This window comes from Nicotiana sylvestris, chromosome 8 (genome assembly GCF_000393655.2).
Source record: "Nicotiana sylvestris chromosome 8, ASM39365v2, whole genome shotgun sequence".
Taxonomy (NCBI): domain Eukaryota; kingdom Viridiplantae; phylum Streptophyta; class Magnoliopsida; order Solanales; family Solanaceae; genus Nicotiana; species Nicotiana sylvestris.
This window is the reverse complement of record NC_091064.1, coordinates 102,236,723-102,262,226: the sequence shown is the minus strand read 5'-3', so window position 1 is coordinate 102,262,226 and position 25,504 is coordinate 102,236,723. Positions and strand designations below refer to the sequence as shown.

The 25,504-nt window shown below is 40.5% G+C and overlaps 1 protein-coding gene and 1 long non-coding RNA gene across 8 annotated transcripts in view; both read right to left on the bottom strand.

Annotated features, from left to right (window-relative positions):
* The window catches only part of LOC104235810 (uncharacterized), a 36,428-nt gene extending 21,351 nt beyond the window's left edge, over positions 1-15,077 (bottom strand). For 2 of the 6 annotated variants that reach the window (XR_011401559.1, XR_011401557.1), the window contains exons 1-6: positions 14,942-15,075; positions 14,226-14,284; positions 13,699-14,063; positions 13,451-13,589; positions 1,429-1,485; positions 340-568 (exon numbers count right to left, since the gene is read on the bottom strand). This is a non-coding gene — a long non-coding RNA (uncharacterized lncRNA). Of the gene's footprint in view, positions 1-339; positions 569-1,235; positions 1,486-13,450; positions 13,590-13,698; positions 14,064-14,225; positions 14,285-14,390; positions 14,474-14,941 lie in introns of those variants that run through there. The other 4 variants (XR_011401558.1, XR_011401560.1, XR_713275.2 and 1 more) reach the window with 4 other exon arrangements.
* LOC104235809 (uncharacterized) lies at positions 1,890-13,442 on the bottom strand. 2 transcript variants are annotated; one of them, XM_070153203.1, is made up of 4 exons: positions 11,063-13,442; positions 10,351-10,967; positions 10,184-10,270; positions 1,890-10,103 (listed from the first exon to the last, which is right to left on the bottom strand). In XM_070153203.1, exons 2-4 carry the CDS (start codon positions 10,369-10,371, stop codon positions 9,645-9,647), a joined length of 567 nt encoding a protein of 188 aa, XP_070009304.1. In that variant the 5' UTR covers positions 10,372-10,967; positions 11,063-13,442; the 3' UTR covers positions 1,890-9,644. The 2 variants fall into 2 exon arrangements, with proteins under 2 accessions (XP_070009304.1, XP_009787934.1); XM_009789632.2 differs by having other exon boundaries at positions 10,351-13,442.
* Positions 15,078-25,504: the final 10,427 nt, after the last annotated feature.

Below are 25,504 nucleotides of genomic sequence, written 5' to 3'. Positions count from 1 at the left end.
TTCCAACTTAAGCTTCTAATAAAAAGAGTGTCTCAATTTCTCTCTGGAACCACTCCATACCCAAACCAACCAACCTAATACAATATAATGTAGTTGTAAAGAACAAAAGAAGCACAAATAGGGAAAACAAGGCTATAACTCACGAAACGACCGACCGAATCGTTACATATATATATACACACATATATGATTTTCAAATCCAACCTCAATTTCATGTTCAAAACCCAAAATTCATTCTCTTAAGTTCAAGTAAAAAACCCTCAATTTCTTCAAATCCTTGATCTAGATGTAATAATCAAAAATAAAATATATAATCAAAACATATATAAAATTACTTACCCTCATGATTTGGATGTTTATCTCCTCCAAAATCGCTTACTTAAGTTTCAAGAATTCAAAAAGTGAGAAAAATAAACTCAAAATCGCGAAATTGAATGGTTTAAAGCCCTTCCAGTCGTACTTCTTCGCGATCGTGGTCACTATCCTCGCAGTCGCAATTCCAAAAATGTCCAGCATATTTTTTCCTTTGCGATCGCGCCAAAAAGCTCCATGATCGCGATAAACAATACTGTGAAATTTAGCAAAAAGAAAACGTTAGTGTCACAAAAATTTAGCGGCAGACATAAGAAAACTTTGCCATAAAAGTTGCTCAAACTCCATTAACAAGTACTACGATTTAGCCAACTATATTTGATGATATCTTCTATTTGATTAAATTTTCCAATTAATTTCAATAAGGTTATTAAAAAATACATATGCTGAAATTTGAACCCTGATCTTTGCATGTAATTCTCTACCCTCTTTATGTGTATGTCTTCATTTATTGATTGTTAGTCCATGAAAGCAGGTAGTTGACAAACAGAGATTCCAACACAACTATTCGAGAAAGTATACATATGAGTAGCAAATTTTATCAATACTAGAAACCGAAGCAACCACGGGCCCAACATGGGAATGACATCAAGTAATTGCAATACAGAAGTTGAATATAAATCAATATGGTATGATAAAAATATTGGGCATTACACTGTTTAGTCTTAATTATAACTTTGTTTTTATCTTTGAGCTATAGCATCTAACTCAACATGAATTCTTCTTCAGCTAATCACCTTCAAGTTCCTCAAAAACCAAGATATGGAAAATCAATCGCAACAATGAAGACCACAAAAAGGTCGAAGGAACCATATGTAGATCATTCAGTACTTCCTAAGCTATATTACTTCCAAGAATTGAGATTTAGCATAAGAGTTCTACTATATGTGCTTAATAGCATTCGTTTATATAACATAAGTGCATTATCTAGTGAAACCATCCATATTTAATTATTACATACATCATACCTCTAAAAAATACATATATTATCCATATTTTCAGTACAACACATGCATATCCTAAATTATCATTTTCTAGGAACTGGATCTTCCCCACCTTAGTAGCCAATCTTTTGCATTCCAAAAAGCACAACATAAAGAGATTTTGGGGCACCTGAAAAAAGTAGGTAAACACCGATGAAGAAAAAAAATGAAATTGAGTACAGTACAAAAGTAGATATTAGTGAATAATAAAGTAGAACGACGAACATAGACTGAATAAGTATTGATCGCTTCCTAATAAATTTATGGATGGTTAATGGTAAGGTGACTGGAAAAGGCAACATAATATATGGCAAACATTCCTTGTCAGGTTTCATGATGTCCATGTCCTTATTCAACCAAATAGCTGGGAATTATTGCCAAATGCTATACAAAGGAAAATATAACACCAGCTTCCACGAAAGAGATAATAAGACAATAGGTTGCACAATAGTTTATCAACAATGGAGATTTTATCAATATACTTACTTCTTCGCTTTTAGTTGATTTAACATCTGAAATGATAACCTAATCAAAGTTTACAAAAATGCATTTAGTTTTCCAGTCAACAATAGCGGGGTACATTAGTATCCACCCAACGTATGAAATTTTAACTTACAACTATCTATATAAAAAGCAAGGGGTACTTAAAAAGCTAAATAATGCATGATAGCTTTGATTAATCAAGGAATACTGATACTAGAGCATTGGTAAGCGCAACTACAAATTGGCTACAGTTATTCTAGGTGAGCCGTTCAGGAATTCTGGACGAAACAGATTTTAATGGAGAAGCGGGGGAAAGAGGTATGCATGTGATCATATTGGTAATCGAGACAAACCATGAGGGGAGTGACTTTGTGACCAAATTTCTCCAAAATGAGCTTTTCAATTCATGCTACAGCACATAACTATGAACGTTGGGGTATCCAAAATTTTAAACACTTAATTTTAAAAAACAATTGAGCATTAACACAGCTTGCCTTGGTTTAATCCGCGAAGAATTGTTGAATTTTTTTACAGATTACACACATAAGATTATCGATAACAAAATGAAAAAGAATTAGAGAGGACAATAGCAGTATTGTATCAATTTAAACCATTATACAATTGTTAGTATTGTTGATGACCCATTCCTCTGCCAAAATTCTAAACAATGACTTTGGTCACCTTAGATATTTGTTAAAAGCAACACAAGAAAGCACCATCATATAACTTCGCCAATTGTTATTATTTTCTTTAGCCTTTTCTGTGGTAAGTGGTGATATAATGGATATATTTTACTCCTATCTCTTAATATAAATTTACAATAATTTCTGTTCCTTTTTCTTTTCACCTCTTTTTTCTTCAAAATTCTAGCTCATAAATACTTTAATGAACTAAAAAAAATCTCTTTACAAAAAGGTCAAAATAGCACACTTATCAAATTAACCTCCAAAATTTTGAACTAAAAGTCGACACTTTAAACTAAGACAAACACATTGTCTTTAGGAGAGTAACATTTCTCAAAACATCAACCTTGTATGTGGTAAAACCGGGGGCCCAATTTCTCCGTCATTAGGTCGCCTCGCGGGCATGCTTCTCGAGGCTCGAAGCCAAGGTCAAGACCCACCCTCGGGAGTCGTCGGGTACCGGCCTTGGGGGGCATTGCGTGTTAACGGCTATAGTACGGGAGAGGGGAGTTCCCAAGATGAACGATGGCACTAGCGGAGCCTGGTATCGCGTCTGGCCGTCCCATCTCCATACCTTTGTAATTAATGCACTCTTGTACCATGTTTGGATATCCCCTCCTATATAAGAGGGATCTTTGGCACTTTGTAAACTCTGTTATTCCAACTGTTCTACACAAGATCAATAACAACTCTCTCTCTTTTCTCTCTAACTTACTCGCTCGAGACTACCTCTTTTATTTATTGCCTTCATACTTGTTCTTCATTTAATGCTTGATATTGGCCATAAAGAGCCTCCTTTAATTATATCCTAACTGTTAGCCCCTTCCTGATCCGATAGCTCGAGTCCGAGCCCAAGCATCGACCTCGAGACCCCTTATCAGTTGGTCCAAGGCCCGGACAGCAAGCCCCTCGGTTCGATCACAGCTCTATTCTAGTTCGCGCTTTATCTTTTATCTTCATATATCTAGCATCAACTGCTTTAACAACGAGCATAAAAATAGATCACGTATTTTTAGAGTCCCATCAGCAAATTTAATTGTTATTACCATTTTCACGATAAACAGTTTGGCGCTCACCGTGGGGCTAAAAATAATAGTGATTATTTTCTTGCTGGTTTCGCTACACAACGCAAGTTATCTTTCACACTTTTTCTTGTCCAAGATCTTCGATTTCAGGATAAAATATCTGGCTCGGTGAACAGAATGGGGAACAAGAACCTCGAAAACAGCAAAGAGAAGGACATGACTACTCTAGATGTCCGTACACCACTAAACTCAACCCGGGCGGAAGGGGAGAGGCTCTTCGACATGACGTCCACATGATTATTGGAGGAACCGATGTTCCCCAAGGACCCATGTTCAATCGGAGGAGAACGTCGACCACGGAAGAGGGACCGACCCGAAATCGCGTGCCCGAAGACACCCTCGCATTCAGCGAGGAGGACCTCGAGGCCATGATAGAATTGCACAACGACGCACTGGTGATCTCGTTTCTTTTAACCAATACCAGGATAAAGTGCGTGCTCGTGGATCTAGGCAGTTCGGCCAACATAATTAGATCAGAGGTAGTAGAACAACTGGGGCTGCTCAATCGAGTCGCCCCCATCCCTCGAGTCCTCCATGGCTTCAACATGACCGGCGGAGTAATGAAAGGAGATATAACTCTCTCGATCGACACGTCCAGCATGATTCAGAACACCGAGTTTCAAGTCATCGACGATGACATGAGGTACAATGCATTACTCGGTAAGCCTTGGATACACAACATGAGGGCAGTACGGTCAACCTTACACCAGGTGATAAATTTCCCACAAAGGATGGCATCACGACCAAACATGGAGAACAACGGATAGTGAAAGAAATGTTCGCAGTCCAATATAAGGCGTCGATCCCCACGTGCTAGATCTCGGACGAGGTTAGGAACACACAGGCCCCCGAGGACGACGAGGAAGATTTCTTCGCTCCTCGAACCTTCGTCGCCCCTGAAGAATCGAACGCGACTAAATCGACAGTCGAAGAGCTGGGGCAAACCATTTTAATCGAGCACCTCCCAGATCGTAAGGTATACCTGGGAACGGGGTTGACCCTCGAACACAGGACAAGGTTCATTCAATTTCTTAGTAACAATATCGACTGTTTCGCTTGGTCCCACTTAGATATGATAGGAATTCCACCATAAAAAACCTCCCACAGGCTAAGCGTCGATCCCAAATTTAAACCCGTAAAGTAGAAGAGAAGACCACAATCCGAGGTAAAACATGCCTTCCTCAAAGAAGAGGTAACGAAACTTCTTAAAATCGAATCCATTAGAGAGATAAAGTACCCTGAATGGCTAGCCAACGTAGTAGTAGTGCCTAAAAGGGAAACAAGCTAAGAATGTGCATAGATTATAAAGATTTGAATAAGGCGTGCCCCAAAGATTCCTTCCCATTGGCTAATATCAATCGTCTGATTGATGATATGGCCGACCATGGGACCCTCACCTTTCTTGATGCCTACTTAGGGTATAATCAAATCCAGATGAACCCCGAGGCCAGGGAAAAAACTTCGTTATCATGAAGTATGGTGCCTACTGCTACAACGTAATGTCCTTCGTACTAAAAAACGCAGGGGCAACGTACCAGCGCCTAGTTAATAAAATGTTCGAGCATCAAGTAGGTAAATCAATGGACGTATATATTGATGATATACTAGTTAAGTCCCTGCGCGTAGATGGCCATTTGAGCCATTTGCAGGAAAATTTTGATATCCTCAGAAGTTACAATTGAAGCTCAACTCCGAGAAGTGCGCCTTCGGAGTGGGTTCGGGAAAATTCCTGGGCTTCATGGTTTCAAACAGGGGAATCGAGATCAATCCCGACAAAATAAAGGCTATCGAAGAAATCATTGTGGTGAACAATATAAAAACCGTCCAACGGCTAACAGGGTGGATAGCAGCCCTGAGCAGATTCATATCAAGGTCATCAAAAAAAAGCCATCATTTCTTCTATTTACTCAAAAGAAAGAGCAACTTCGAATGGACTTCAGAATGCCAACACGCCCTAGAAGAGCTAAAATGATACCTAACTAGCCTACCTTTGCTGCACACGCCAAAGGAGGATGAAACACTATACCTGTACCCGGCCGTGTCTGAAATAGCGGTAAGCGGTGTACTGGTTTGAGAGGAGCAAGGTACACAATTTCCTATTTATTATGTAAGCCAAACCCTGGGGGACGCCGAAACCCGATATACCCATCTAGAAAAATTGTCTCTTGCGCTGATAAGCGCCTCGCGTAAGCTGAAGCCTATTCTCAATGTCACCGTATCTACATTCTGTCGACACACCTCTCTGGAGCATAATGCATAAACCCGAGCTATCGGGCCGATTGGCCAAATGGGCCATCGAACTTGGAGGGTATGATATCGAGTATCAACCTCGAACGACCATCAAGTCCCAAATTTTGGCGAACTTCATGGCCGATTTCTCGCCATCCCTTGTACCCGAGGTAGAAAGGGAACTTTTGTTAAAATCAGGCATGTCCTCCGGGGTATGGACCCTATTCAGAGACGGCGCCACAAACATAAGAGGATCCGGGCTCGGTATAGTCCTAAAGCCACCAGTTGGCGGCGTAATTAGACAATCCATAAAAACCACAAAATTGACTAACAATAAAGCCGAGTAAGAGGGTATCATTGCAGGTTTATAATTGGCCAAAAGCTTGGGAGCCGAGACCGTCGAGGCAAAATGCGATTCGCTCCTCGTAGTAAGCCATGTGAATGGGATCTACGAAGCTCGAGAGGACAGGATGCAGAGATACTTGGACAAAATCCAAATCGCATTACGGTGGTTCAAAGAATGGACCTTAGTCCATGTACCTCGAGAGCAAAATAGCGAGGTCGATGCCCTGGCAAATCTAGGATCTTCTGCTGAAGAAGAGGACCTACTTCCCAGAGTTGTTGTCCAATTGTTTAAATCAATAGTCGAGGAAGGTCACGCAGAGATAAATTCCACCAGTCTAACATGGGACTGGAGAAATAAGTATATTGATTATTTAAAAGACGGGAAGTTGCCCGCAGATCCAAAAGAAACGAGGGCCCTACGAACCAAAGCAGCCTGGTTCTCACTCGACGAAAATGAGACTCTGTACAGGAGAACTTTCGATTTCCCCCTGGCCGTATGCTTAGGGCCAGGTGACATAGATTATGTACTCCGATAGATCCACGATGGTACCTACGGAAAACATTCTGGTGTCGACTCCTTGGTTCGGAAGGTGATTAGAGCAGGCTACTATTGGGACAACATGGAAAAAGACACCAGATAATTCGTCCGAAAGTGCGACAAATGCCAGAGATTCTCTCTCATGATTCACAAACCCGACGAGCAACTACATTCCATTCTATCACCATGGCCATTCATGAAATGGGGGATGGACATCGTCAGCCCTTTGCCGACAGCACCGTGTAAGGCTAAATTCATTTTATTTATGACGGACTACTTTTCAAAATGGGTGGAAGCACAGACCTTCGAAAAAAGAGAGAAAAGGAAGTCATCAATTTCATATGGAATCACATCATATGCCGCTTCGGAATCCCATCCGACGTAATGTGCGACAACGGGAGGCAGTTCATCGGGGGCAAGGTAACACAGTTCCTTGAAGATAACAAAATCAAGAGAATCCTATCGACGCATTACCATCCATGTGCAAACGGCCAGGCCGAATCCATGAATAAAACCATCATTCAGAACTTAAAGAAGAAACTTGAGAGTACCAAGGGAAAATGGATAGAAACGCTGCCCGGGGTGCTATGGGCATATCGAACTACTTCAAAATCAAGCACCGGTCAAACACCTTTCTCTCTGGTATACGGCGCCGAGGCTTTGATACTAGTTGAAGTCGGGGAGCCGAGCGTTAGATTTCAGCACACTAATGAGGGCTCAAACAATGAGGCCATGACAACGGCCCTCGAACTACTCGATGAAAATCAAGAAGCCTCGCTAATCCGAATAGCCGCCCAGAAGTAGAAAATTGAAAGATACTATAACAAGAGAACAAATCTCCGGTATTTTGAGATCAAGGACTTAGTCCAAAGGAAGGTTACTCTCAACACCCGAAACCCTAATGAAGGGAAGTTGGGCTAGAACTGGGAAGGACCGTACCGTGTCCTCGGAATAGTCGGCAAGGAATCCTACAAGCTTGGCACCTTGGAGGGCGAACAGCATCCGAGCAACTAGAATATATCGATGCTAAAACGGTATTACTGCTAGGGCACCCGATCGGAAAATTCCTCAAAAATCCTCGAGCAAACGCTGCACTCTTTTCCTTCGACCGAGCTTTTGTCTAGAAGAGGGTTCCACTGGCAAAGTTTTTTCGAGGCAACGTCCACGCACTACCTAAGGAGGATCCAACAAGCTTACAATGCTTCTTTTGCAATCAACCCCGAACACTGGAGGGCACCCCCATTGAGAGGTCATCCACTCAGAGGAACCAGGGAATGACTAACTAAGTTCCAATGGGAAACAATGTACTGGGCCAAATGGTCAAAAGAGCCCTGTTCGCACAAGTCATGCTCACCGCAACAAAACAGCATGCACTTATGCCAAACAATCAAAGAATATCTTTCGCCAAAGCATCTTATACACCAAAGAAAATTCAGCACTTTCACAGCAAGGATCCCTCCGCCGAGAATGCTCTGAAATACTCGGAGATTAGCGTCATTAACTCGTCACCCGCATGGCCTCAGGGTCAGATCTCCATAATCATAAGCCCTCAATGAGGAAACTCTGAGCTAATGAATAACGGCCTCCGAGACTAAGCAAACTCGATGACTCGGAGACTGTCACTGATCGCCATCCGTTAAAAAACCCGGGGCCGTAAAACCCCAAGCAGGCAGACTCGGTCTCAAATAAAAACTCGCACCGAGTATCAACAACTACACCTGTAAGACCTCAACAGCCATGAAAATACTGTAAGACATGAAAAGGCATGAAACTTTTGTAAGACCCTACTACAGGCATAAACTCAATCTCGATGTTTAGGCTATATATTGCATTTGTAAGACTCCCGAAAGGGCATACCCTCGATATAGACGCCTAAACTACCACACTCTAGATCAAAAATGGCTCTGGCCAAACACAAATGACTACGGTCAATACGGCTGCACCAGCCAAATTAACGCGACTCGGGGACGCCCAACTGTCGCTATAAATTCACAGGCCATTACTTCGAATCTTTTTCGAAAAGAACCAGGTAAACAGGCTACCCTTGACAGGAAAAAGAGCTTCGACCATGTCAGCTCCGAATCACAAGGCTTCGAGCTACTCAACCTACGAGCTAAACCTTCCGAGGTGCTTGAGCTATCGTCGCAAATGACTTGAAATCGAGGTTCATCCCAAACCGATGATAGGTCAGGCAAAATCATTTCAAAAAGTCCTTAACGAGAGGAAAACAAAGCCTACATATGCCTATGGGCAAAGCGTAAAAGCCATTGTCGCCAACCTAACGAGCCTCAAGGCCATACACACTAAAAGGTTACATCGACCAAAAGCGTAAAAGCCACTATTGCCAGCTTAAAAATTTGAAAGCTTGAGGGTCAAAATGAGCTCGAGTCATAACCCGATTCGGAGACTGAATCCAAAATAGTTAACTATACATGCCTAAGGGCATAGCGTAAGAGCCATCGTCACCAGCTTCGTGAGCCTCAAGGCCATATACATAAAAGGTCGCTTCGACCCAAGGCGTGACAGTCGTTGTCGCTAGCCCACAAAAATACAGAACTTGAGGGTCGAATGGGCTCGAGTCGAAGCCCGACTCGGAGACTAAACCCAAAACAGTTGAGCAAAAGCATAAGAGCTCTAACGCCAGCTTACACTAAAGGCCGTATCGACCGAATGCGCAAGAGCCCTCGGGCCTGCCTGACGAGCCCCAGGGCCGTATCACGAATCTAAAGATTCTTAACTCTAAAAGCAGGAGCACCCGGCAGAATTCTGGACAAAAAAGGGGAGTAGGAGGAACAAAGCCACAGGGCTTACTTTATACATATGCCAGTATGAAAGCACTATATATACCAACAAGAAAATCAACAGGATCCTAATTTATTGCCAAGCCCACATTCTCAATGGCTCCCCAAGGGTTGCACCCTGAGACCTACGAGTCCCCCGACGGCCCCTTCTCAACGACATCTTCTCTCTCCGGGGATCTGCCCTCATTTTTAGCACCACCCAAGCTGCCATCCAACACACCTCCAACGAACTGCTTTTGGGAAACCAGCCAGGCACGATCCACAGCTCGAGGTAAATTCGGGCTAGCCCCCTCAGACGCCCTCTCAACGCAAGCATTTGCGACAATAGCTTCCTTCCCGTGCGAGGATACGAGTGCCTCGGTTTCGGCTTTAATTCGAGATAGTGCAGCCACCAGTTCAGAATGGAGACCTCTGTATTTGTCACTATCCTCCTTCGCATCTCGTAGCTGACGCTCGACTAAGGTTACCTTCCCTTGGAGGGTGTCCCTCTCGAAAGTTATTTCGTTTGTGCACCGACTGAGCTCGGAAATTTCAGCATCTCTGGCCCAAAGCTCCCCCCACAGCAGGGTGTTTTCTTTCTCAAACTGCACAAATCGGATCCGACATGTTAAAATCAATAGAATCTCACAAAGATTCAGATAATAGTAAATGGGGGATGACTAACCTGCTCGGTAAGATAGGTTTTCTCATGCTCATGATGGTTCACCGCATCCTGGTACTGGGTGAAAGCCTGGCTGTAAAACACTTTAGCCTGAAGCCACAAAAAGGGGCAAGTTAGAAAAATAAAGATCGGAGCAGCCCAAAGCGGCGGACGAGGTTAGCAAAAATTACCCGCTCGCAAAGTCTTCCCATATCGCCGAAAATGAATGAAGCATCAACCTCGGGACCTCCCTCGAGAACTGTCGGTGACCTCTCAAGTGCATCTCTGCCTTCGACTAGTGCACCTACTCCAGAAGGCTCTTCACACGGGGCATCTTGCACTCCATGCGGCAGTATGGTCACTCCCTAAGGGGAATCAACAATGATCACAGGGCTAACAGGGCCAGTCAAAGCCTCCGTCCCTTGTTCACCCTGGACCCCAGAGTCGGGCCCCTTCGAATTGCCCACCAACTACGCCTCAACTCGGGGAGAATTTTGGCCACCAACCGACTCAGGGGTAGTGCTCGGTACTCCATCTATTGCCTCCCACCACAAAGATAGCCCACAATGTCATCAGGATCCGGTTCAGAAGCCTCTATCCCCACGGCCCGAAGATCGGCCGAATCTATACGCTCCCACCGTCTCTGAGGCCAGAGCTGCCAGATCAACCTTGGGTTCTTCTGCCTTAGCCCTCTTGAACTCTGGAGGCCCGACCGGTAAACTCCCCTACCTTCTCTTCTTCTCGCCAGACACTAGGGCGTCCCCTTCAATGGGTGATGCCTCCTTCATCAAAAGGACTTCCTTCAGACCTATAAATATGCAGAAAATAAACACAAAGAATGAAGAATGCTACTAATAGTGATTTGCGTCGAAGTACGCTGATGCAACAAGGTTCGAGGCTTACCATGATCTTTGGCTTCCCACCGAGCTCGGGATAAATCTCGCCACAATCGTTCAGCATATGGGCAAATTGAGTATAAGCAGCCGACCTAGCCCTAGAGGTCCGAAACCGCACCAGGGTATGTTGCTATGACTAAAAAATCAAGAAAAATAGAGTTAGATGCTTGAAGAAATATCACCAAAAAGAAGCGAAGGGAGACCCGACAACACGTTTACTTACGCCCAGTGTTCCCCTTCTCAGGGAACGACATCGTTTCCGCCAGAATCAGGTCAGAAGTCCTCATTCGGACGAATCGGCTAATCCATACTTCGTTCCCGAGCTCCTCGGCGCAGGCAAAGAGGGACCTCAGGGCTCGACGGCAAAGCTTGATTAAGCCCCCTCGGAGGAGATGGGGACTATACATCCGGATTAGGTGGTTGAGGGTGAAGGGCATCTCCTCTATCATGTTTGAGTAAGGCCTGATCATATAAACAACGCTCTAGAACGAAGGATGAATTTGGCCTAGAGTTACCTGATAACGTCGATAGAAGTTGAGAATCATGTGGTCGATCAGGGGCGAGGATGGCCCCACCGGCCCCAAGGTGAATGTATAGGTGTATACACTCAGAAAGCCAACTTTGTGAGCCGTAATATCTTCCTCCTGAGCAAGAATCTCCACAAGTAGAGTATCCCCCTAGCGGCAATCAGCCCTCACTTTCCCCACATCTGTTACCGAGCTGATATACCGAGTCACGGGCTCACGACGCTCTGGCTTCGAGGAAGGTCTCTCGACCTTGAAATCGGAGGTCATCGCAAAAGATCTTGGGACACATTCCTCAGCACGAGGAGGTATAGCCAATTTGCCTTGAGAGAGAAACGAAGAGGATGAGCCCGCAACCTCTTGAGAAGCAAAGGTGGATGTTTTCGCCATCCTTAGAAGATTCTGAAGGAAGAAAAAGAGTTGCGTTCCTAAGAGAGAACGAGAGCAAAGGAAGAACGAACCTTATCAGGGGTTTGAGTACGCAATGGGTTATAGAAAGGGAGAAGGGAAGTATTTATAAAAGCACTGTGTGCGTATTGAAGGAGGCCAAGAGGCAGCCAACTGCCATAGTCAATGCGGAAACCTACAGGAGCAGCATGCATGTTGCATCTTGCCACCTCGTAGCCATCGCCGATTGCTAGAACATCGAAGGAGGAAGAAATTCAAGGTCGTTTCTTACCGCTTTCACTCTATGAAACGCGAAGACTATCTGTATGCAGTAAAACTGGGGCCCAATTTCCCCGTCATTAGGTCGCCTCACGGGCATGCTTCTCGAGGCTTGAAGCTAAGGTCGAGACCCACCATCGGGAGTCGTCGGGTACCGGCCCTGGGGGGAATTGCATGTTAACGGCTATAGTACGGGAGAGGGGAGTTCCCAAGATAAACAAATAACACTGGCAGAGCCTGGAATCGCGTCTGGCCATCTCATCTCCATACCATTGTATTTATTGCACTCTTCTACCATGTTTGAATATCCTCTTCTATATAAAGGGGATCCTTAGCACTTTCTAAACTCTGTTGTTCCAAATTTTCTACACAAGATCAATAACAACTCTCTTTCTTTTCTCTCTAACTTACTCGCTCTTGAATGCCTCTTTCATTTATTGCTTTCAAACTTGTTCTTCATTTATTGCTTGATATTGGCCATAAAGAGTCTTCTTTAATTATATCCTAACGGTTAGCCCCTTCCTAATTATCCCCGATAGCTCGAGTTCGAGCCCAGACATCGACCTCGAGGCCCCTTATTGGTTAGTCCGAGGCCCAGACAGCAAGCCCCTCAGTTCGATCACAGCTCTATTCTAGTTCGCATTTTATTTTTTATCTTCATATATCTAGCATCAACTGCTGTAACAACTAGCATAAAAATAGATCACGTATTTTTAGAGTCCCATCAACAAATTTAATTGTTATTACCATTTTCGCGGTAAACAAACCTAGTTATTTCTATACCCATTTTGATATTTGTGAGGTACAACTCAAAACCCAATTCAGTTTTTAATCATGTAATCTTATACTAAGCACATGATTTCTTTTCTTTCTCTAGAGTTGCAACTCATCAATGAATATATATGACCTACAGAGATGAAGTTTTAAGTTGTCTTTCAAGTTTCAACATTCCAGAAGAAGATCCATTTAAAATCTGAACAGTGACATCAAATTAAGCCAATCTATAAGTTGAAAATGTATTCAACATTTTTTCTCCAGTATTTAAAGCTTCAAAGCTTTTACTTTCCTCTATGCATGCAAATTATACTAAAAGTAATAAGTCATCTAATGTAGTCCTTATTAAGCATTGTATATCTAGAAATTTGAATGCGCGTAGAGGTTCAAAAGCTTCGCCTTAGTGAAGGCGTATGACAATTCATGGGTACCTTGACAGATTTACGTCGCTTTACAGTCTTTTATCGTGCTCCTTGACTTTCAGGATTGCAGAATATTTTCTTACTGCGATGCATTATTTTACCTCAATTTCCATTGCCTTTTTCAATATTCCACCTTCTTTGCCAACATCTACATTCACATGAAGATAAGTTGAGTGTGAGAGAGAAAACAACGGAAGAGTTGTGTGCACGCTATTAGTGGGGTTCGGAGAAACAATGATTGGACCTCAACACATCACCTTTGTGTTTGAGGCAATGATTCTCCTCAGTGCAAGCTTTGCATAGAGTTACAACCTCTTTCTAAATCATATCATACAACGATGAGGAAACATAAACCTCATTCCAACTTTATTTTCTCAGCAGCGTTCATATCACACTTTTTAGATGTAAAAGAATTATAGTTGGGTTCAAAGAAACAAAGCATGGACCTCAATTGATTCATCTTTGAGGCTATGATTTTCCTTATGGCATTCTTTGCATAGAACTATAACCTCTTTCTGAAGCATATCATATAATGCTTCGAGAACACAATTTTCATCTCCTCACTTTATTTTCTCAGCAATACTCAAATCTCACCTCTTCATTTCATCAACAACATTCTTACCTATCAAAAGAACAAAGTCTATTTCAACTCTTTTAAATAATAAAATCAAAAATTTCTCAAATAATCGATCATAGCAAAATTACTTATCACCGAAGGGAAATTACTTTACTGGTCATAAGCAAGATTTCTTTGAAGTAACTTTTTAAAATAGGTATGCTTTACCTGCAGATATAGAACATTGGGGCAGCCAAAAACTTTTATAACCAGCGTAATCGTCCTCCCTAGTTAGAAGCATCCAATATAGACGAAAAGTCAAAAAGAAATGAGAAGAGGAAAAAGGAAAAATAACCATTTAAGATCAAGGAAAAAGAAAAATTAATACTATACCCTTTTGCAAGCAGGAATTTGGCACTTGTAAATGAGTAAAAGTTGATTTGAGCTTCATTCAGGAATCAGAATCGTGTAGAGTTCTTGTAGTAGTAATTACTTTTGAGGTTAAATTTCATTTTAAGAAAATAAATTTCTATTCATCTAATATTTCAAATCATGCACCTAGATATCAACTTCTAAGCATGCAAATCAAACCAAAATATGAGCTTGAAAATCCAACAATAAACTACCCAGGAAAACCAAAAATCTAATATGTACCGATCAAAGATCAGAAAACAAACAATACCCAATAACTACAAAGAATGTGAAATAAATAAAGAAAATGTGAAAACCTAATTTTCAGAGATCAAAGCCTTAACTTCATAAACAAAAATCACCTATGCAAGCCTAAAAGTTTATAAATCAAATCACTATCACCGACTATCATAGAGAAGAGATCTGATATCGAAAGAGTAAAGGAGAAAAGAGGGTTTTTACCAGTATCAACATAAACAACATAGAGATCAATACTAAAAGAGAAAAAAAGAAAAATAGGTTGAGAAACTCACAAGAGGAGAAACACTCTTCAAAAATATCACAGAAAAGAGCAAGAAGTTGATTCAAAGTGAGAGTAATTGCTATCCCAAGAAAGACCCCAATTTTTTGCTTTGTATTAGAAAAGATATATGAAGTGGCCTACACGTGGTTTGCTGGTTAAAAAAGATTTACGTATTAAGTGGCCAATGAAATAAGCCCACAAATAGTATTAACATGGACACACAATGTAGTATAATTAAGAGAGCTTTCAGTATCCATATAGCAACATCCTGTCACGACCCTAAACTCAGACATGGTCGTGATGACACCTCGCATGAAGACAAGGTCAGCTGACACAACACCCATTTTAAACCTTTAATCATTAAGAGTCATTTTTAAGCCTTTAATTAAACATATGTTTCATAATATAAGTCTAAATGAACAGTGATAAATAACATACAAGCCTGACATCGGGGTGTCACTAATCATAAGCATCTAGTACAACTGTCTAACTGCATCAAGACTAATATGATCTTGAAAAGTCACAATTTATACATAAGGAAGAATAAAGAGGGAGAAAGCAGAGCCACGATCGCCAGGCAACTACCTTGCTCTCTCCGATGAAACTGCCACCAAGCTCAGAAATACCTGAATCTGCACACAATGTGCAGGGAGTAACCTGAATACTCCAAACCAGTAAGTAATGAAAGTAAATAAAGTCTGAGCAGTAAGAAATCATATGTGCCACATCATGGCACCACAGAGGATACCACATGTTTCAAAATAATAGGATACAAATCAAATCACTTCGTTAAACTTCCATCTTCAGTAAAATCCTTTGGAAAACATTTTTCTAACTTTTTCCATAGATGTTTAATGAAATGTATATATAGTAAAAGTGATAAAAATCATAATTAGCCCCTCGGGCAAAGCATAGCTCGTATACAGCCCCTCGCTATAACAGGAATTACAACCATTTCATAACTTAAAAACTTCAGTTTAAAAGAAAGTTATTTAAAACATTTGTTCAACATTTCAATAGAGGCTCGGTCTAAAGATGAGTGAAAGCAGTAATTAAATCAACATGTTCAATAGAAACTCACTTTAAAGAGGAGTAAAAAACAGTAAGTTCATAAACCGGCTCCTCATGCAAAGCATCACTCATGTACATGTATATATATAGCACCTCGGACAAGCCTCTCAGTCACTCATGACTCAACTCTTACTAATCAGCGCTCACACTCAATAGGTACCATATAGTAATCGCTGCGGTGTGCAACCCGATCCATATATCGCTGCAGCGTGCAGCCCGACCCATATATATAGTCAACTGCGCTCACTGGGGTGTGCAGACTCTGGAGGGGCTCCTACAGCCCAAGCGCTATATCGCTGCGGTGTGCAGCCCAGGTCTATATACATATATATATTGTTGCGGCGTGCAGCCCGATCCATAAATATATAATTCTCACAACCAGGCCATCGGCCTCTCTCAGTCATTAACCTCATAATTAGACCCTCGGTCTATCTCAATCATTAACCTCACAATCACTCGGACCATCAGTAGAACAGGGAACTCACCCCAAACAGTTTTCACATTTAAAGAAGTAAAGTGATAAACCTAGATTTAAACAATAAGCAGATAAAACATGACTGGGGATATTCTTTCAAGACAAATAGAGTGTGGAAAAATAGTAAAAATGCCACTAAGGGTCTCAACAGGTCGGCACAAGGCCCCAAGCATGGCATACAACCCAAAATATAATCTAAATCTCTAAAACATGGAATATCATAAGATCTCAAATCAAATACGCGACTTAACAGTCGTACGGGACGGACCAAGTCACAATCCCCAATAGTGCATGACTCCACGCTCGTCATCTAGCATGTGAGTCACCTCAAAGTAGCACCACGATGTGAAATCCGGGGTTTCAAACCCTCAAGACAGCATTTACAATCATTACTTACCTCTATCCGGTTCAAACTCTAGCCCGCGATGCCTTTGCCTCTCGAATAAGTCTCCAATTGCTCTGAATTTAACCAAAATCAGTTCCACGTCATTAATACACGCTAAAGGAACAAAGTCCAAGCGAAAATAACCAAATTAAACTCAAAATCCAGAATTTGGTCCAACCCGACCTTGGGCCCACGTCTCGAAACCCGATAAAAATTATATCAATAGAATCTTCATCCTCCCTCGAGTTTATACATATCAGGATCATCAAAATCGGCCTCAAATGGCCCCTCAAATCCCCAATTTAACTCTCCAATTTCAAGCCCTAATTTTCACAACTCTTTCTCAAATGTTTCCCATTAATTTCATGATTAAACAATGAAATAATCACCATAAACACAAGATACAAAGCCCAAGTAGTTTACCTCTCTATCAACACTTGATTCTCTCTTGAAATCGCACAAAATGATGAACAAATGATTGAAAATCTGGAAGGAGCCTTTATATATATATTCTGTCCAACATTTCCACATCTACGATCCCCATTACGCATCTGCGGGGCCGCATCTGCGCCAAAATGACTGCACCTACGGCTTTAACTTAAGTCATCAGTTCTCGCACCTACACCCCAGGCATCGCACCTGCGGGCTCGCAGGTGCGGTAATTCCCTACGCTCCTGTGATAAAACCCGCTTCTGCGGTTGCTCACCGCTTCTGTGAGCATCGCATCTGCGGTCCCTTATCCGCAGGTGCGGAAACAACAGAAGATGAAACATCTGCAGCAACAATTCCACTCTAAATCTTCCGTCAACCACTCAAAACCATCCTGAGGTCCCCGGGACCTCAACCAAAAGCACAAACACATCCTATACCACCTTCCAAACCTATACCAATCTTCAAAATACCTCAAACAACATCGAATCAATGAAAACATATCGGATTCAAGCCTACGTTTCCAAAATCTTCCGAATTATGCTTTTGATAAAAAAATATATCAAACCACGTCCGAATGACCTGAAATTTTGCACACACATCCCAAATGACACAACGGACCTAGTACAATTCCCGGAATTCCATTCTGACTACTATATCAAAATCTCACATATCAACCGGAAAACGTAAAAATTCCAATTTCGCCAATTCAAGCCTAAACCTTCCACGAACCTCCAAATCACATTCTGATCAAGCTCCTAAGTCCCAAATCACTTAACGGAGCTAAGCAAATCATAAAAATTCAAATTCGAAATCATATACTAACAAGTCAAAACTTGGTTAAACCTTTCAAATTTTAAACTTCAAACTGAGAACTGCTCTTCCAAATTTATTCTGATTGCCCTGAAAACCAAAACCAACGATTTACATAAGTCCATATACCTCACAAGGGGCTAGTCATGCCCGAGAACTGGCGAGCGAAGTGCACAAGCTCAAAACGACCGGTTGGGTCGTTACACATCCACTCTTAGACGCTTATATATATATATATATATATATATATATATATATATTAGACACATTTAAAGAAAGTTTATATAAATTAAAGGCAAAAAGTAAGAAAAGATGAAAAAAATAAATTACAGCTTTGGTCGCATAGTGCAATTTCAAAGGCTAACAAATGACTTAAACTATACGACACAACTGAAATGATTATTTTCTAAATGAATGAAGATAAATAAAGTAAAAAAGTATCAAATCACTTCTAAAGCAAATCTCTCCCTATCGTTGTATCGTCATCATTAGCCGGCAATGGCGGATCTAGAAGTTACAAGGTTTCCCAAGAACTCAGTAGTTTTTGCCCAGATCTTATACATGTATCTGTTCTGATTCTCTCCACCTACGCTTAGTTAACTTTTTCTTTCTCTTTCTTCCTTTGCTTTTTCCTTTGCAACTTGTACGAAGAGTATTTCCTTTCAGAGTTGTCCAAACTATTTTTTGGACATTGATAAGATTTTAAAAATAAAATTGGATGTTAGAAGTCCTACTTTACGATCAAATTGCGTATAGGGAGTGATAATTCAAAACCATATAGTATAAATTGTTATTCAAGTGGACTAGTGGAGTACATCAAATCCATGGGTTGTTAATGAAACATGTGAAGTATTTTTTCTTTTTCTTTTTGAAACATATGTGGACACTGCATACCTTTTCTATGTTTTAGTAGCAATTATATTGGAGTAACTTTTAAGGACTAAAAATGTAATGACCCAATCGGTCATTTTGTTTATTTGGGTCTCATTCCCCTATTTGATGCTTTTTGTATATTTGCTTATCGTTTTATTACTTGCGGGGATGATTGGTTTGGCTGCGAGAAGGATTGAGAGTGAGTAGGAATACTTAGTCTCATTTTGAAAGCTTAAATTACAAGAGTTGACCAAGGTTTAACTTTTAAGTAAATGGCCTCGATTGGTGATTTGATGGTTCTAATAGGTACGTATGGTAATTTTGCACTTAGGCATGTATTCGGATTTGGATTCGGGGGTCCTTAGAAGGTTTTGGCTCTATTTGTCGAAAGTTGACAATTTGAAGAACTTGGGGAGATCATAAGTTTGACAAAGAGTTAACTTTGATATTATTGGACTCTGATTAGTGTTCCGAGACTTGGAATAGGTCTATATGATTGAAAGGAACTTGTGTGCAAAGTTTAGTTGAGATCGTATTTAAGTTGGAATCGGACGCTTAGGAGTTTTGAAGTTTATGAACTTAAGAGAAATTTTATTCGATTTGAGCCTCAATCTTTGTTGTAATATTTTCAAATGTATTTTGGGGCCTTGGATAGGTCAGGATAGTGTTTATGGACTTGTTGGTATAATTAGATTGGGTCCCAAGGATTGACTGTTGTTAGGTTGGATTTGCGATGGGCTTCGCAGACCACGGAATGGTTCTACGACCCACATATCGATTTTGCGATGGCATAGGAATTCGGATTGGACAGTTTCGCAGTGAGTTTCGCAGACCTCAAAATAGATCTGCGAGTCACATGTTAGTTTGGTAATGGATGAAAGGCTTGTGCTGGATCAATCCACAATGGATTCCACGGACCATGAAATGGATTACGCGACCACATAGTGCATTTTGCGTTGATGGACTATTTAAGACCGAATTTTGTGATTTTTTATTTTATTTCTCAACTTTTGGAACTTATTTTGAGGAGTTGAAGCCTTCACACACAAGCTTTGGATAAGTGGTTCTACACTACATCTATGGATTTTACAAGGAATTAACACTAGATCTAACATCAAAATATGGATTTGAATAAGAAAATTTGGGGGTTCTGCCTACAATCAAAGAAAGTATATTTTGGGGATTTGAGGGTCGATTTGGACTCAATTTTGAAATCTAATTACATATTTGGACACGTGAGATTATTGGTAGTCAGGATATACCCTTTGACTCGTGTTTTAACCATATGAGTTCGGGTTGACTTTTGTTGACTTTTCGGGATTCGATTAAATATTGAAACATTATTGTTTGGGGTTGATTTCTATTGCACTATTTAATTTTATTAAGTAATATTTGACTAGATTTGAGTCGTTTGGAGGTGAATTCGAAGGGAAAAGCTATTTTGGAAGGTTAAAGATATTTTTGGTGGAGACAAGTCTATTGTCTATCCTTGCAAGAGAGAATTCTTCCCATATGTGATTTATTTGGTAATTTTTATTTGATCAAGGCCCGTCATATGTGCGATGTGATGAGTGTATATGCGTAGCTAGATTATGACCTTAGCCGGATAGAATTAGGCTTATGATTTGTCTTGTTTGATCTTTGAGAATTGTTTATTCATGTTTCATTAATTGTATGATTATGTGATGAACTTATCTATTATTAGAAATCGTGTTTAGGATTTTGACTTGATTATTGGTCGTAATCATGTTCTAGCTTTACCCGACTTACGGTTTGGTGATTATTGGCTCTTGTTGCTAATTTTTTATAGCATGATCGGACTTAAGAATAATAAAGAAACATATTAAACTATTATGTTACGACTCAAAACCACCACCGGTCGTGATAGTGCTTAATCCACTTGCTAGATAAGTCAATCATAAAATAATAACGAAATATAATAACAAATACATAATAAATAAGTCTAAAAGTCGGATAAACTTTGGATAAATGCTAATCAATACAACATTGTCACGACCCGAAATTCCCACCCTCGAGACCTTGATGGAGCCTAACATTTCACTTGCTAGGCAAGCCAATGTAAGAGATTCATTAAGCCTGATTCTCATACATTTCAATAATTAATAGTAATTAAGTTATAACGAGTTAAAATGAAAGCGAAAATTCATAACAGCCTCAATATATATATTCTACTACCCAAATCTGGAGTCACAATTCATGAACTTCTAAGATTTTACTACAAGTAATTGTCTAAAAGAAATACAACTCTTTTCGAAATAAAAGAAACAGTAAAATGAAATGTCTAGAAGGAGACTCCAGGGTCTGCGTACGCTAGGAGATCTACCTTGGGTCTCCTGCAGGATGGATCCGGCAGCTAACCTTACAATCAGCTCGGGCCATCACCAAAATCTGCACAAAAAGTGCAGAGTGCGGTATTAGTACAACCGACCTCCATGTACTAGTAAGTGTCGAGTCTAACCTCAGCGAAGTAGTGACGAGGCTAAGACAAAATACCTATAAATAAATCTGTGCATACGAATAACAGCAATAAAAGAAACAAGACAAGTAATATTCGGAGGGGGACATGCTGAGGGGATCACAAGATAAAGGATCACTGCAGTAATAAGCAATTTGATCAATCGATATACTTTGAGCAAATAGGAACTAGTAACCATAGTAAAAGAAAGTGCATGCATCACATGCTTTTACTCTCAGCCTCACCGTATGAATCAATAGAAAAGGCACGACATCACCCTTTGTGCATTAACTCTTTCATAACATGCCACGACATCACCCATCGTGCATTAACACTCACAAAACATGTCAAGGCATCACCTTTCATGCATTATCACTCATAATATGACACGACATCACCCTTCATGCATTAATACTCACAGAACATGGCACGGCATCACCCTTCGTGCATCAACACTCTCCCTTACCAAAAAAATGAACAATTACAACAGGGAGATAGAAATAACATGAACAAGTCTTACTTTAACGTTTGATTCCACATTACCGACCTCAACCATGAGTTAATACTCAATCAATACCAAAATCCGTAAACATGATAAAAATGATCACACAACGATAAACTAGTCTAAGCATGAATAATATGATCAAGGAAAATAACAAATACAAGAATAAGACCCACTCGCATGCTATGACTCGACAACAACGCATAGGTAATCGTCACCTCACCTATACGTTGTACCCAAGATTCAAACACATAGCAAATAGGCAAATAAGACCTAATCCCTCAAGCCGAAGTTAACCACAATACTTACCTCGCTTCTAGGATAATTTAAAGATCTACCAGGACCTTCCCCCTAGAATTTGCCTCCAAACCACTCGTATCTAGCCACAATTAACTTAATAACATCAAATATTGCTAAGGAAATCAACTACAATGCATAAATTTAGATTTCCAAACTTTTTCCCAAAAAGTCAAAAAATGATCCCGAGCCCGCTTTGTTAAAACCCGAGGTTCGGACCAAAGCTAATTTTCCCATTAACCCCCGAGCCCGGATATGCAATTGGTTTTTGAATCTGACCTCAATTTGAGTTCTAAGTCCCCAATTTTCCAAATCCCTAATTTCTACCCAAATACCTCCAATTCTACATGAAAACTCTAGATTTTAGGTTGAAAATTCATGAAATGTAATGGGTAATTGAAAGAAAGCATGTTAGAATCACTTACTAACAATTTGGGGAATAAAATATCTTGGAAGAATCGTCTCTAGGCTTTCTAGCTTTTGAAAATTTTAAAGAATGGCCATAATCCCATAATGGGATTGTTTAATAAATGGGCGACAGTGTTCATCACGTTCGCATGAAGAGTATCGCGTTCGCGAAGAGCATAGCTTGCTAGGCTTATGCGATCGTGAATCCCTCATCGCATTCACGAAGGCTACTCCCTCTGGCCTTCGCGTTCACGATCCCTTGCTCGCGTTCGTGATTAAGAGTGACTGACCCCTCCCCCAGGTCCCTAACACTACCCGTTTGCGTTGAATTGGTCGCATTCGCGAAAGGTAAATCCCCTATCGGTCCGCGTTTGCGACCCAGACTTCGCGTTCGTGTTATTTTTTAGACTTGTGGTGGTCTTTAGTTTGGAGCCTCGGGGGCTCGAGTGAGTTTCAGATTAGCTTCGGAGTGTTTTGTTAACTTTTTTGTGTGTTGGTTCTGCTTTCATCGTATTTGCGATGTCTTGGTCACAAATGCGACTATCGCATTTGCGAAGTAGCCTCGCATTTGCAAACCTGGGATGCTGGGTAGGAGTTCGTTGTTACGAAGAACTCCTCGCATTTGCAAAGTTTGTATGTTCGCATTTGCGAAGTAATTGGTCGCAAATGCGACCTTAGTAGAAACCCCCATTTTTCGCTTTTGCGATGTTTTGTCCACATTTACGAACCCCGTGTCACAAATACTACATCTGTATCTTGCTAATAGCTGGGCATTCCAAGTTTTAGCTTCATTTTGTCATATTTTAAACCCTAGGTCCGAGGGTGGGCGATTTGAGAGAGAAATTTCATCTACAATCTTTGGGTAAGTACCTCTAATCAATTTTCAATTATATTTTGTGACTATACCTTAGATTTAACATCAAATTCACAAGAATCTAAAGGAAAATATGGGAAAAAATATAAAAACTTTCAAAATGAAAAATGATGATTTGAGGGAACAAATGGTATCGGAATTTGATAAGTTTTTTATGGTTGAGCTCGTATCGGAATGTTCGGCTTTTGTGAAATTTTTCGGGTTCCGAGGTACTGGACTGGGGGTCAACTTTTGGGTTGATTTTTAGTTTTTGATAAAGATTGAGGCTTTATAATTCGGAATAGTTTCTTATGAGTTTTATTTATATTTTGAAGTTATTTTTGCTAAATTTGAGCCGTCCGGAGGTTATTTCACCCGAGAACTACATTTTGAGTATCGGTCTATCTTCTTTGAGGTGAGTATCTTGCCTAACCTTGTGTGGAAAAACTACCCCTTAGAAATTATGTCTTCTATGCTAATTGTGTCTTGTTAAGTCCGTGTACGCGAGGTGACGGGTACGTGCTCGAACTTATTTGTGGATAGTTGGACTTTTTTGGTTATTAGATATTTATGTTCAATAGATATGAAGTTGTTTTGCTATGATTGAGTTCTTATTTACTAGTTTTTGCCTATACGTATTTTAATTGGAATTAATTGCTTCATGATCCACTCTTATTTCCTATTTGACTCCTATGTGACTTAACTGATGTTGCCTCTTCTATTGCCACTCTATCCCTCCCTAGTCTCTTCTCCTTAATTGAAAGTATAATTACTTCTTCTGCACTCGTTCATCCTAAATTGAGGTTTTGAATATCTTCCGCTATTTACCCTTATTTGAATTGTTGTATCACTTTCGTAATTGCTCAACCTTAAAGGAAGTTTAGATATCCTATATCTTAGTTGACTTAACCTTATTTGGAATTATTGACTCGTGTTATCTCCTTTGTTCTTGAACTGTACTTTGTGGGATCGTTCATGTTATTTTCTCCCTTGTTGAGCTATTTTTATTATGACTAGTATTTTCTGTTGTGGCAATTCCTTGTGAACTAGTTTTTCCGTTTCTCTGAGTTCTAGAATTTTTGAGTTGATTTAATTGTCGTACTCCTGTATTATTGTCATTGTTGTTGTTGTAGTTGTTGTGATGCACGAGGTTTCTGTCGTACGGTGTTATCGGGTTGCACGAGGTTTCTGTCGTGCTATTGTTACTATTGATATTTGCACATACGACGTGACAAGGCGGTATATATATATATATATATATATATATATATATATATGGGGGGGGGGTTGCGCATGTGGAGAGACAAAGTGAGAAAATTATTATGCACATGTGGCGAGACAAGGTGGGCATTTACTTTACTAATTGTGCACGTGGCGAGACAAGGTGGGCTATGTCAGGGATTGATTTATGGTGACTTGTGATGGCCTGGGGGCATTCTTGTTGTTGATATTTGTGTAGTGGTGCACTTACCTGTGTGGCTTTTATCTCGTGGAAAATTTGGGAAAACATTTTACGTGTTGTCCATTTTCTCTATACTTACTAGCTGGCATGAATTATGTTGGAACACTTGCACAAGCATAGATGTAGTTAATAACTCTTATCAGTTAAGAGGATGGATCTTTATATTGTTGAGTGTTGATACAGAACCTCGTCTAGTTCTATTGGCACATAAGCTGTCTATGCAGTCATTAGTTGTAGCGAAGGCACAGGATGCCAAGTGTTTAGGGTTCACAAATTGGAACCCATGAATTATGAATATTTTTTAGGTTCGGTGCGTCGTGGTGATTATTGGGTAAGACCTGATATGAAATCGGTTATTTTTCACCTAGTTGATACTTGTCCTTCTTTTAATTGTGTTCTCCGGGTTTAGATTGTGCCCGGCTTACTCTACTATGTTGTTACTTGTTGTGTTACGCTGCTAATTATTGTTTCTATTTCTTATTGAAAGTACCATATTATCGTTGTCTTTATGCATAGCTTTATAGAGATA

Excerpts from the sequence above, each read along its gene's own strand:
- LOC104235809 (XM_009789632.2), bottom strand. The coding sequence starts at position 10,371 with ATGGGAAGACTTTGCGAGCGG. Across the intron at positions 10,271-10,350 it reads TGGGAAGACTTTGCGAGCGG|GCTAAAGTGTTTTACAGCCA; the intron begins GTAATTTTTGCT and ends TTGTGGCTTCAG. Across the intron at positions 10,104-10,183 it reads AAACCTATCTTACCGAGCAG|TTTGAGAAAGAAAACACCCT; the intron begins GTTAGTCATCCC and ends CGATTTGTGCAG.